General features: G+C 47.1%; 1 protein-coding gene across 1 annotated transcript; it reads right to left on the bottom strand.

Annotated features, from left to right (window-relative positions):
• Positions 1-8,099: 8,099 nt before the first annotated feature.
• LOC117641227 (nose resistant to fluoxetine protein 6-like) lies at positions 8,100-12,435 on the bottom strand. Its single transcript, XM_034378382.1, has 7 exons — positions 12,221-12,435; positions 11,466-11,714; positions 11,225-11,372; positions 10,836-11,034; positions 9,788-9,930; positions 8,940-9,048; positions 8,100-8,316 (listed from the first exon to the last, which is right to left on the bottom strand). The coding sequence occupies exons 1-7, from the start codon at positions 12,433-12,435 to the stop codon at positions 8,177-8,179; spliced, it is 1,203 nt and encodes a 400-aa protein (XP_034234273.1). The 3' UTR covers positions 8,100-8,176.
• Between the last annotated feature and the right edge of the window lie 340 nt (positions 12,436-12,775).

Below are 12,775 nucleotides of genomic sequence, written 5' to 3'. Positions count from 1 at the left end.
TAAGATAAATTATGTCGGTTCATTAAGCCTTGGGTAGCCTTGGCATTGGTCTCTATGTGACGAAACACTGGATTTGACAATAATTGGTCCCCGCTAACTGGTTCAGATCAGCCTACCCTAAACTGACTCTCTCAATATTAACTGCAATAACATATTCCAATCAATATTGTTTTATTCACTGGTTCACAATGAAAGAATGGCAAAATGTTTCATAAATATTACTTATAAAATTGTGAGTTCATAAGTTAAGAAATCGAATAGTGACCCAAGCATACGAGTAGCCAATAAAGCGATTGAATGCTGGCAATTGAATTTTACTCGACTGAGGGATTCGCTTTGGTGTGCCATCAGGGAATTGGTGACGACAGAGGGTGCTTCATGAAGACAAATAGAAACAATATACAGAAATTGAGTCTAAAGTATTGTGTGTAGTTTTCAGTGTACCGGTCACAAAAACTACATTTATTTCAACGCCAATCCTACATTTTCATCTAGAGCTACGCAATTTGGGGCCAAACTTTCCAAGATGAGATTTATGTGTTTCCCTGTATTTTTCAGTGCGCTGACCTCAATATTGACCTCTAAATTGTCGCCTGACCCAAAATTTAACCGATTTTTGGTTAAATTTTTTAAAATTAATTGTACAGTGATTCTTGCAGTTTTTTTGAGTGCTGGTAACGAAAATCACTCCCATTTTAACACCAGACCTATATTTTCATCCCATATTAGGTCATTTTGGACCAAAAATTTCAAGTCAAGTTTTATATTGTTTCCTGCAGTTTTTGGTGTGCTGAACTCAAAAATGACTTCCAAAATTTTCCCAGACTCACATTGAACCGAATTTTGACCAATTTTGGACCAAAATTTTTAAATGGAGTTTGACACTGATCCCAGCAGTTTTTGGTGTTCTGATAACGAAAATCACTTCCATTTGAACCCCTGGTCTAAAGTTCACTGAATATGAGCCCTTAAGATGGACATTTCGTCTACTCAAGCAAAGTCCAAAGTGCACAAACTATGTCAATTCGCATCGCTCAGCCACACTACGCGCCCAGACTAAACGGCGCGTACCCCTAGTAAAAAGAAGTTCCGTCACAGCCAGCCGCATCGATGTCCTCCGTGGGCACGTTTCTCTTCTCCAGGCCGCCGAGGATGGTCGATGGTCTTGTCCTCATCGTCGGCGAGAGGGCCCTCCGCTGTCACGTATCCGATGTACTGGGAGCCCGGGTCGGACACCATGATAGTGTGGTTCTCTTTCTTCAGAACGTGCCTTGTCTTGGAGACGCCGGGGATGTCCTCTTGTACCAGTGCCTCGTTTTTCCGGCCATCAAAATATATTGAGTGCGGCCCTGCACATTGTGCCAACCCAGCAGCATTTTCTGGTTGGAAAACACACCCTGTCTGCCGCCGAATCTTCGCCGGGTCAACCACCTTTCTTGGGTCCGACGGCGTGACCAGGCCGGCGTCAACAGCAAAAGCACTGACGATTGCTGCTGTTGCTCGGCTGGAAACGCTGAAGCGGGGGCAACCCAAATTGGTGCCACATAGTATGGGCTAAGCCACATACTATAGGCCAAGCCGCTTGAGTCTTCATTCCACCTGAGGCAGTTGAAACTGTATCCACATATATGTCCCCAGTGTCGGACCTGCAACTGCCATTCAAATCTTGTGCATCACAAATGCCTGTGTCTACCGTGGTGCTTAAGGGGGCTCATACATGTTAAAAGCACTTTTCTAAAAAAAAATTTTGATGTAGACGGACTAAGATTTTTACAATTTCTGTGTTAAAATCCTTTTAGATAATTGAGTAAGCTTCATTTTGGCTTAAGGGAAAGTGACTTTGGACATTTTTTAGAGATTTAGTCGAAACGTTTAAAATTTTGGTTCTCGTAAGATTTTGTTCGCATACTTGCTCAGATCTGTGGGAAAAAAATCAGGGAGACTCATCCCCAGTAGTGTCATAGAATTGACTACAATGGGCTTTATATCTGCAAAAGTTTTCAAGAAAAAAAATAAAAACAATTTTTTGTTCTAAAATTTGTTTAAAAAATTGTTTAAAAAATTGTTTTTATTTTTTTTCTCGAAAACTATTGCAGATATAAAGCCCATTGTAGTCAATTCTATGACACTACTGGGGATGAGTCTCCCTGATTTTTTCCCCACAGATCTGAGCAAGTATGCGAACAGAATCTTACGAGAAGCAAAATTTTAAACGTTTCGACTAAATCTCTAAAAAATGTCCAAAGTCACTTTCCCTTGAGCCAAAATGAAGCTTACTCAATTATCTAAAAGGATTTTAACACAGAAATTGTAAAATCTTAATCCGTCTACATCAAAATTTTTTTTTAGAAAAGTGCTTTTAACATGTATGAGCCCCCTTAACAAACGTTTCCCAGGTTGGCATGCTGTTAAATTTAAAAAGAAAAACGTAATAATAGGAAACAAAAAAGATCAGAGCGCACGAATTGTTTTTCTTAAAATTACCCACCTGTACCATCTGCAGCAGCAAGTCCTTTTTTAGGCATGTTGTGTATAGGGGGAGGATGAAACGCAGCAGGTAAACTTTGTTGCTGTTGGAGGTGCCTCGAGCACTCGGAAGCGCAGCATCAGGTCAGATTCTTGCTCTGCAGGACTATGTGGTGAGGGCCACGTCGATATTTTTAGGGGATCCGACGAAGGAGGACCCCTATTGCTTTTGACGGCTCAGAATTCTTCTACGGACCCCCGAAAATGCACATTTTTGCCAGACGGCCGGCTCCACCTGCCCTGGGAGGACGCTCCCGCTCTGTACTCTATACCCAGACCAATAAACCCCTCCCTCCACCAACGTTTCGGCTTATTCATTGCTGAGAGCCAGAAATATCACATTGGTGGCAGAGAATAGAAAAAAGATAAAAGGAACAGGGGGGCAGGGCAAACGGGGAAAAAGATACAACGTAGAGGGACAGGTGATTGGTAAAAAAAGTTAACGCGACCAATAAAATAACGGAAAAGGGCAAAAGGATGAGCAAGGGGGGCATATAGGACAAAAGGAGGAGCAATATGGAAAAAAAACGCGAACCGGCGGTGCACAAAGGAAACAAGAAAACAACATACACAAATGAAAAGGGCGGGACGCCAAGAGAGAGAATAAACAAAAACAAACGGTTCCTCCCTGACGGGTCGCGGGGACGTGGATTGGACGTCCAGATCGCATCCGATTTGTTTCATATTGGATGCGAATAGGACGAGCTCGATCGATCCACAATCGATCCAGGTAGCATCCACAAAGTCCACAATGATGTCCAAACAACGTCTTAAACACGTCCAGAGCACATCCAGACCATCCACAACTGCGACGTATCCATTTCTCATCCAACCTATCCACATGCAGTCCAAAGTGCATCCAACGCTCTCCTTGCGCATCCAAAATGTGTCTAACGGAGCCAGATCGCATCCCCGGCATCCACTGCGCATCCAACACACATCCTGCACATCCAGAATGCATCCGCCAGATCCGAAATGCATCCAAACCACATCCAGCACATCCCGAACGCATCCAAAAAATATCCATCGTATCCAGATCGTATCCATTTCACATCCAAGGTGTTATTTGGATGTGATTAGGGCCTATTCTGGATATGATGGATGACTCCTTTACTCTGGATGAGCTGGACGACCTCCGGATGCGGATGGGATGGATCTTTCTTGTAGCCTGTCGACTCGTCGTGTTGATGTTGCCTGGATGAGTGACGAACTTCTCGAAACTGGTGAGCCTTTACCGGGAGTTGAACCTGGTACCTTCCGCATACTAGCCAACAACTTAAGTCACTCGGCCACCACATCCTTGTTAGAGGAGCAAGAACAATAGGTACTCTTAAACTTCACGCGAGGTATGGTCCACACAGCATCCTCGTTAAGTCCAGCTCGTCCACAGGCATCAACCGTCCAGACAACATCCACAATCTCCACTTGGCTTCCGAAACCACCAGGACATCTGGAGTGCGTCCTAAACTTATCCAATGCACATACATCACATCCTGACCGCATCCAATGCACATCCGTCACATCCTGAACGCATCCAATGCACATCCAACACATCCTGAACGCATCCAATGCACATCCAACACATCCCGAACGCATCCAATGCACATCCATCACATCCTGAACGCATCCAATACACATCCAACACATCCTGAACGCATCCAAAGTGCATCCACAACATCCAGATCACATCCAAAGTGCATCCACAACATCCAGATCGCATCCAAAGTGCATCCACAACATCCTGAACGCATCCAATGCACATCCAACACATCCCGAACGCATCCAATTCACATCCATCACATCCTGAACGCATCCAATTCACATCCATCACATCCTGAACGCATCCAATGCACATCCATCACATCCTGAACGCATCCAATGCACATCCATCACGTCCTGAACGCATCCAATGCACATCCATCACATCATGAACGCATCCAATGCACATCTATCACAACATGAACGCATCCTATGCACATCCATTACATCCTGAACGCATCCGCTACACTCGGATCGCACTCAACGCAACCAGATCGCACTACGGATGCGATCTGGATGTGGTGGATGCACTTTGGATGTGGTCTGGATGTGGTGGATGCACTTTGGATGCGGTGGATGCACTTTGGATGCGATCTGGATGTGGTGGATGCACTTTGGATGCGGTGGATGCACTTTGGATGCGATGTGGATGTGGTGGATGCACTTTGGATGCAATCTGGATGTGGTGGATGCACTTTGGATGCGATCTGGATGTGGTGGATGCACTTTGGATGCGATCTGGATGTTGTGGATGCACTTTGGATGTGATCTGGATGTTGTGGATGCACTTTGGATGCGATCCGGATGTTGTGGATCCACTTAGGATACGATCTGGATGTGGTGGATGCACTTTGGGTGTGGTGGATGTACTTGGGATGCGATCGGGATGTGGTGGATGCACTTTGGATGCGATCTGGATGTGGTGGATGCACTTTGGATGCGATCTGGATGTTGTGGATGCACTTTGGATGTGATCTGGATGTTGTGGATGCAATTTGGATGCGATTCGGATGTTGTGGATCCACTTAGGATACGATCTGGATGTGGTGGATGCACTTTGGGTGTGGTGGATGTACTTGGGATGCGATCGGGATGAGGTAGATGTACTTTGGATGCGATCTGGATGTGGCAGATGCAGTATGGATGTGGTAGATGCAGTCTGGATGTGTTGGAGTGGCTTGGATGTGATGTGGATTATGAACGTTTGGATGTTGTGGACTTCATCTGGACTTTAGGTGTCTCGTGGATGTGTTGGACTTGACGGAGATGTGGTGTTGCAGCCCAGTCACTTTTGTGTGGATGTTGCGGATGTAATGTGGACCCCTTGCGGATTCATGTGGACGTGGTGGACGTGAATTAGATGTCAGTAGATCTCCTGGATGTGTCGGATGCTTAATGGATGATCCGTCTGCGGCTGCTCGGGATGAAGTGGACGCGATCAGGATGCCGACTGGAGTAATGCTCGAAATGTGGATTGGCGCGGACTTGCGTGGACGCGGGGTGGACGCTAGGTGGATGCAACAGACACGAAATGGACCTAGTTTGGATGATGTGAGCTCCAAATCACATCCCAGCGACCCGTCAGGGCTCGCAGGAAACTCATGCGGAAGAAAAAAAAGTTAGGAGAAAAGAAAAAAAGAACGGCGAACAGCGCCACTGACACATAGAGGGAACAGAACACGAAGTTCCCAGGGCAGTCTGAGGCAGTCTGTGCCTCACGGAGGGGTCCACTGCAGGAGGCCGGCAGCCGGTGGGGCCGGGGGGAGGGGGGGGGGACGAGGACAGGCGCCCTGGCCCACGCGCGGACCCGCAGCGGACGAGGGCAATACCGGTAAGAATGAAAATAAGACCTGCAGTTACTGCAGCGTCGCTGGGGCCGTCCGGGGAGGGGCGCCGGAGGGCCGGCGGGGCGGGCAGGAGCCGGGGGTCCGGCGGGGTGGGCCGCCGGGCCGACAGGGCGGGCAGGACCAGCAGAGCGGGCGCAGCCAATTGGCTCCCGCCGCATTAATCCTTTTCATAATCTAATAAAACGTCCAGAAAATTTAAAAAAATTATCGTGGAAATTTTCCGTAAACGACTAAAACATAAATTTGCAACAATCAAGCACCCTTATCCGTTCACATTTCCTAGAAACGTTTCGAAGAAAAAGTGTGCCACTCCTCAAAACTAAACCTCCTGCCTCATCAAAGTGATAAGAAATCGTCTGTCTTCTGAGAAAATGGTTAAAACATGAAAAAAAAAGTCTCCATGGCAACGACACGGTGCCATCGTACCAACTGTCAAAATTTAAAGTCCCTGATAAAATGAAATGAAAACGCCATATAATTCGAAAATGCCAATGTTCACTCATTGCTGCACAGTGACAAGACATATAAACATCTTTCAAATCTGTCATTAGTAAAAGGTTCGCAGCAGAAAAGACAAAATAAATAGATTTTCGGGGGTTGGCAACAATTTTCTCGGCGTCTGCGCCCTTTCGAAAATCGCGAGGCTGAAAAAACGAGTAGTCGCGTATTGAAACTGCCCTCCATTGTTGCTGAGGTTGGATTGTTTGGCTTGCTTTTAAAGGCTGCGGTTCTCTTCTCATGTTTTCCTCAATTCTGTAACCAGCACGACGGTTGGTTTGACAAACTTTTTCAACTCGGGAGGGGTGGTTTCGGAACGCGGATGACTTTCGTTTGACGAACATGAGCACTGTAGATCGCGAGATAGACTGAGATGGTCATTGTGTAAACTGAATTACTTTTGGGGATGTAAAAATACCGGTAGGATTCAAAGTTACGTAAATAACGATAAAGTGAACGTAATTAACGTTTAGATGACAGATTTCAAATTCATTTCCACAACCGGAACACCGTGCAATGCGTAAGCATTGGAATTTTTGCCACTTTTACGGCAATATAATTGTTAATTTCAATTGTCAGTGACCTACTTGGGGGGGGGGGCGCTCAAATTTTAAAAAGTTGGCATTTGGCCGTTGCTGCATTTTTAGGAGCAACATTTTGGATAATGAAAGAAGGAGGTGTTAAGGTACAAAAACGCTATTTGAATAACTTTAAGCGCACTAGCAAAACAAAGGCATAAAAATCTAGCCCTTGGGAAGGAATTTTAGGCAAAATTGGTGCGGTGCATTGAGTGCACTGATTGCATTCACATACAGTTAACTTGTACTTTGTCTTTGAGATGCATCTATCACAAATCGCTTGACAGGGAAGCAAGAAAATACACTGGGACTTTACAGTAAAATAAACCCTGACAAAAAATACCTTAAATCAGGGATCCTTAACTTAACATTTAACTAACACTGCTTTCTTAACGTAACATAAGACAATGTTCACTAAAGGTTAAGGGTACGGACTTATGAAAGTACTTGCAAAAGTATATCCAAACAAATTCGAGACATAAAAAAATAACCTACCCTTTTGAAAAGATGTTAGAAGTTAAAGGTAATAACTTAAACTCTTATGATAACGTTATGATGCCCTTATGAGGTGAGTTAAGGATCCCTGCATTAAATCGGTCAAAAATAGATTTTAAAATACTAGTGCGCTCTCTCTGCGTAGCTTAAAACAGCGCTCCTGATGTCCAAAAGATGTGGTTTCAAAACATCTGCACAGGGTAAAAGAGAAGTTTCTCAAACTTTGACAATGTTATTCTCGGGACTATAAATCTTTACTTGACAAGACACCTTGGGCCAAATTCCTGAGCTGCAGCGAGGAGAATTCGCACAGATATTCCTACGACGGGTTACCGTACAATGCCGCACGTAGAGGGCTTTCGTGTCCACTCTAAACACCCTTGTTTCAAAATCACAAAAGAAGGTGCATTTTGGAGCAATTCATATGCGGATTCCGGGATTCACTACCTCCATGCACGTTCGGCGGAAAATATATTTTTAAATGCAATGTCCAAGGGGTACCTCAGCAGTACACCGTCAAAGGCTCGATTCGTATAAGAACAGGATTCGCTTTCAACAGCGACAACGTCGCAGCCATAACAACAGTTCTCATAAGTCTCACATACGTTGCCTCAGGAACAAATCAAACTTTTTATTTGACAGGGAGCAAGGCAGGAGAGAACATGGACGAGCCAATTTTTTACTAAAGTTGTGTCACGCGTCGGTGGTGCTTGTCCAGGTCCTGTAGGCCGCGTCCCCGTGCTCCTTGTTGCCGTCCTCGGCTGCTCCTTGGGCCTTCCCGCTCGTCGGCTCGTCTCGTAGGACCCTCTCGGCAGACACCCGCTTACTGCTCACTGTGGAGCAAAACGGCGTCACGTGACTTCGTTGTAAGTAAACGCGGATCCAGGCGGAGCGTGGGCCAGAGGACCACTGGAAGCGGCCGCTACAACTTAAGACGCGGGTTAAGCTCACCACAGTTAAATTCCTACAGAGAACTGCTCGTTGAAATACAAAGCAAACGACGGCTTCGCAGCTTACGAAGGAAATCGTTTGTAGTACAAACCATTTTGTTTGTAATACAAAGAAAAAATATTTTGCAGGCTGCGAATAAGTTCTTTGTACCGTACAAAGAATTTTACCTTTGAAATATCAACAAAATCGTTTGTATTGCAAACGACTTTCTTTGTAGGCTGCGAAACCTTCATTTTCTTTGTATACGCGCAGTTCTTTGTGGGGTTCTTAGTAAGCTCCAGAGTCGCCAAATGGGACTCGAACTAAACGTGTGACCCCACCAAGGGACTATGTATACTTCCCGAACGAGGAATCCGTTGGTGGGGTCGCACGCTCGGTTCTAGTTCTGCTACCTATACCGACTCGGAAGCTCAAAACGCGTCCGACATTTTGACCGCGACTACCGGTCTTCTGGCCTACTGTGGAGCCCCTGCACCGTGGCTTGTAAAGTAGAAGCGCAACTTACACTTGGAGAAGAAGATGGTCTGCAGGTTCAACATAGGGGCCTCGACGCAAAGGTACAGCAGCAGGCCGGCCGCGTAGGACATGGCAATGTCGGCCACGGTTTCACTAGCCTGCACAAAGAACAGCAGGACCCATTTCAAAAAGTCGTTTCATCGACCAGTTAAAGTAGTTCGTCTAAATTTGTTTTTGACGTCGAAAATCGCCGTCAGCAACGACTAGTCTCTGACTGCCCCCTTAACAGTGACAGGGTAACGGAGGCTACGGAGTCAAAATAGTACTATGCAGTTGAAAAAGTGTGTACTTGCTACGTGTGCATTTGAACGTACTAAGTAGATAGTAAGATTTGTCGTGGAGGAGACAAGGGTTTCAAACCCACAGCCTGCACCCTGCAAAGCCTACGAAGCATTTGCTACACACTAAATGTCATGGGACTTTTTTTGTCCCATGAATGATGCAATTTTAAGCACATCCGGTGGTGATGCAATTTTGTGTCCGCCAGGCGGAACAAATTGTCTAGTGAAATTACAATGTGCAGCAGGTGTCGGACAAAATGTGTCGCCACGGGAACAAAATTGTATCAGCGTCGGATGTGCTTCAAATTGCATAAATCGTGGGACATAAACAGTCCCTGGACATTTAGTGTGTACATAACTGCGAAGAAAATAAAAGTTATGTAGAATTGCTTCGTATTTTGAAGAAATGCTTCGTATTACGAAGGATTTTGCTTCATAATACGAAGCATTTCTTCGAAGATTTTTCATTTTCTTCGTATTACGAAGCGATTCTTCGAATTGACAGTGTGCTGCAGGGATTTCAAGTTTAACGGGCAGCAATTTGTCAGCAGCTCACCACGCTGAAGTCGCTGAGGTGGACTGGCTGGCGCATGGAGCCCATAGACACGATGATGATGGCGAGGTGCACCAAAAACACGGAGAAGGTGAGGCGGCCCAGCGCCACCAAAGGCGACCACGACAGGATGCTGTCGAACATGCCTGCACCAGCCAAACCGGGTTGGAGGTTGCAGTGCAGTGGCGAGGCAGAAACTAGTTAACAGTGTTGTGGCACAAGTCGGCCAACACTCCCTCGATGCAACAGAGACGTGGAAAGGTTGCCAACCTCAACTTGCCCACCACGTAATATCCACGCTTTGACCTCAAGAAGTTCACGGTAAAAACGTTTCCTATGGCTTTCCGAGGAAACCTGTGATAAAGACAAAGGGAATTTCCAGCGAGCTCCTGGAAAGAACAGCAACCGTTTTTACCGCGTTGACAAAGTTGTGGTTGGTTACTCTTGACTTTCTGGCGCAACGAGGGACGTTTTGCAACATTAACGCAACGCACAGTCGGTAAAACCATCTTCTGGAATTGACCAATATTCCTGAGAATCCCTAGAGCTGGGAATTTAGCGAAATTTCTGGGAATACCAGGAGAGAAATTTACCGTGATACGCCAAATACTTTTTCATTTCGCATCCCAGCCAATCATATGCTGAGGCATTTTTTTTTCTGTGTCGTTGAGACGAATCCACACTCAAAATGAAAGAGTCGCGATCAGGACTGAACTGTTGGGTGAAGAATTCTTTATCACCCTCATTTTGGTGAGGATTAGGTTTCCTCGCCCTAATTTGGGTGAGAAAAGTTTCCTCAGCCAAATTTGGGCGGTAATACAACATAGCCATTCACGAAGCTCATACGATGCACCTTTTCTCGCCCAAATTTGGGTGAGGGAGTCTTCCTCACCCAAAGTCGTGTAATGAAGCATACCTCGCCCAAAATTGGGTACTGATCAAGACTCTTTCATTCTTAGTGCAGTACCGTTTCTGTACGAAAACACCTTGGATCCATGTCCCTGTCTCTGTGATTCTCTGCCATTTCAAGTTGACTGTCGCTCTGACTCGCCTCCATAGCCCAAGCCGCAGGTGAAGATGATCCAGGCGGCGGGCAGGGAGAACCCCAGCAGCCGCGCAGGGCCGTAAGCCGCGTCCAGCAGTGGCCGCGCCTCGTACGAGGGCCGCACGAAGGGGAACGCGGAGATGAAGGCGGCGCCAAGGAGCAGCAGGCCCAGGGGGATCCCCAGCCACAGCCAGGTAGCCGTCCGCTACAGAGAGGGAGGAAAAGAATGAGAGAGAGAGAGAGGGAGAATGAAAGAATGAAAGAGAGAGAAGGAATAAGAGAGAGAAAAGAGAGAATGAGGCAGAGAGAAAGAAGCGAGGAAGAGAAAAAGAGATTTGCTTCATTCGTCTTCAAGGGTTTCCATGAAGTGCCACTGGTCATCGCGCAAGACCCACCTTGGAGGGTTGCCACTTGTTTCGGTCGGCCAGGTGGAACAGGGTGCCCGTGAGCAGGCCCACCACGTAGGGCACGGCGTTAGTGTGGGCGCGCACGTACTGGTAGACGAACGTGGGGTCCCACAGGAAGGCCTGTCGCGGCAGCATCCTGATCGAATCAGGACGGACATTGGCTTCATCATAAATTTGTGGTCGTCATAGTGCCGGCCTTCTGACCCACTGTGCAGCACGCAGCACTCACCGCGGGAACACGAGCAAGGTGGGCGCCAGCCCCAGTTGCACGGTGGTGGCGTAGAGCGCGACGGCGCAGGCGGCCAGCAGCAGCCCCAGCAGCAGGCAGCCCGGCCACAGCGCGCGCTGTGTCCACCTGCTCACCAGCCACATGAGGGGCGGCGTGAACAGGAACATCTGCAGGAGCGTGGCGGTGAACCAGGTCTGCGCCATACACTGCAGCAGGGCAAGGAGGGCAAATGAGCGCTCCAGCAACACCCTATCTTGTCAACGGAATAAGTTTTCAGTGTTCAGAGATGCGCAAATTTTGATCAGAATTTCAAACAGGTTTCTGACGTTCTGACAAAATTTACACGAGTACAGACAGTCCGTACTCACTCCCTTCCTGGAGCGTTCTAAGGGGGCATTCCAGAGCCGATTGACAGTGGTCGATGTTGACAGTGTGCTGCATGGATTTCAAGTTTAACGGGCACCTTTTTGTTTTTTGTAGATGCAAGGGAATTTTCGGCAGCAACCTCCTCGCCAGCCCTTCTTCCCCCGAGCCCGAGTTCCGTGGCGGCCTCAAGGACCTTGTTAACCCCCTCCCCCTCAGCCCCACCTGTATGGATTCCCTAATGTTTTTCCTTATCCTCGGCCCTACGGCGGCTTTGTGCCTCGCCCCTCTGCCAGAGCCCCATCACGCCCTACTCTTTCTACCATAGGACGGCAGCAAAGTCAAACAGCAACTCCTCCCCCTCCCCCATTTGCCAGTTCCCTCACAACTACCTCAGTGTCCTCATTGATCTCCCCTCCAAATCTGCTCCTGCCCAAGGCACTGCTACTGCTACATCAGCAAGTGTCTTGACTACTACGAAGTCTACCACATCCCAAATAACAGCAGTTTCCCCCCAGTCCACATCGGCTCCAGTCCAAGCCAAACCAGGAAGTGTCTCCACAACTTCAAAGACTTCTGCACTTTCTTGCTCCACTACACAACCCATGGAGTCCAGGGTGACAAGCACGTTCACAGGCTAGAACCAATGGAGCTCCGAGTTCTCCCATCATTATCGATGATGATTATGGCCCTCCCTCCCCTTCATCTCCATCAGATACTGAAACAGACTTTTGGTCTAGTTCAAGAAATAAGACATCTGGTCTGAAGAAGGATACGGCCAAAGGTTCAGGAGGTAATGCATGCCCTTGTTTTCGCCAGAAAAGCAGCAGTGGTGTACGTAAAACATTGACTTAATTTGACTGCTCTTCTCTTCCTTCACAGATTCAGAATATGACCCGGAGGAGGACCTTCTTGATATTTTTCCCAAGGACTCCAGATCAAGGAAA

This window comes from Thrips palmi, unplaced genomic scaffold (genome assembly GCF_012932325.1).
Source record: "Thrips palmi isolate BJ-2018 unplaced genomic scaffold, TpBJ-2018v1 HiC_scaffold_15, whole genome shotgun sequence".
NCBI classification, from domain to species: Eukaryota; Metazoa; Arthropoda; class Insecta; order Thysanoptera; family Thripidae; genus Thrips; species Thrips palmi.
This window is presented reverse-complemented; position numbering and strand designations above follow the sequence as displayed.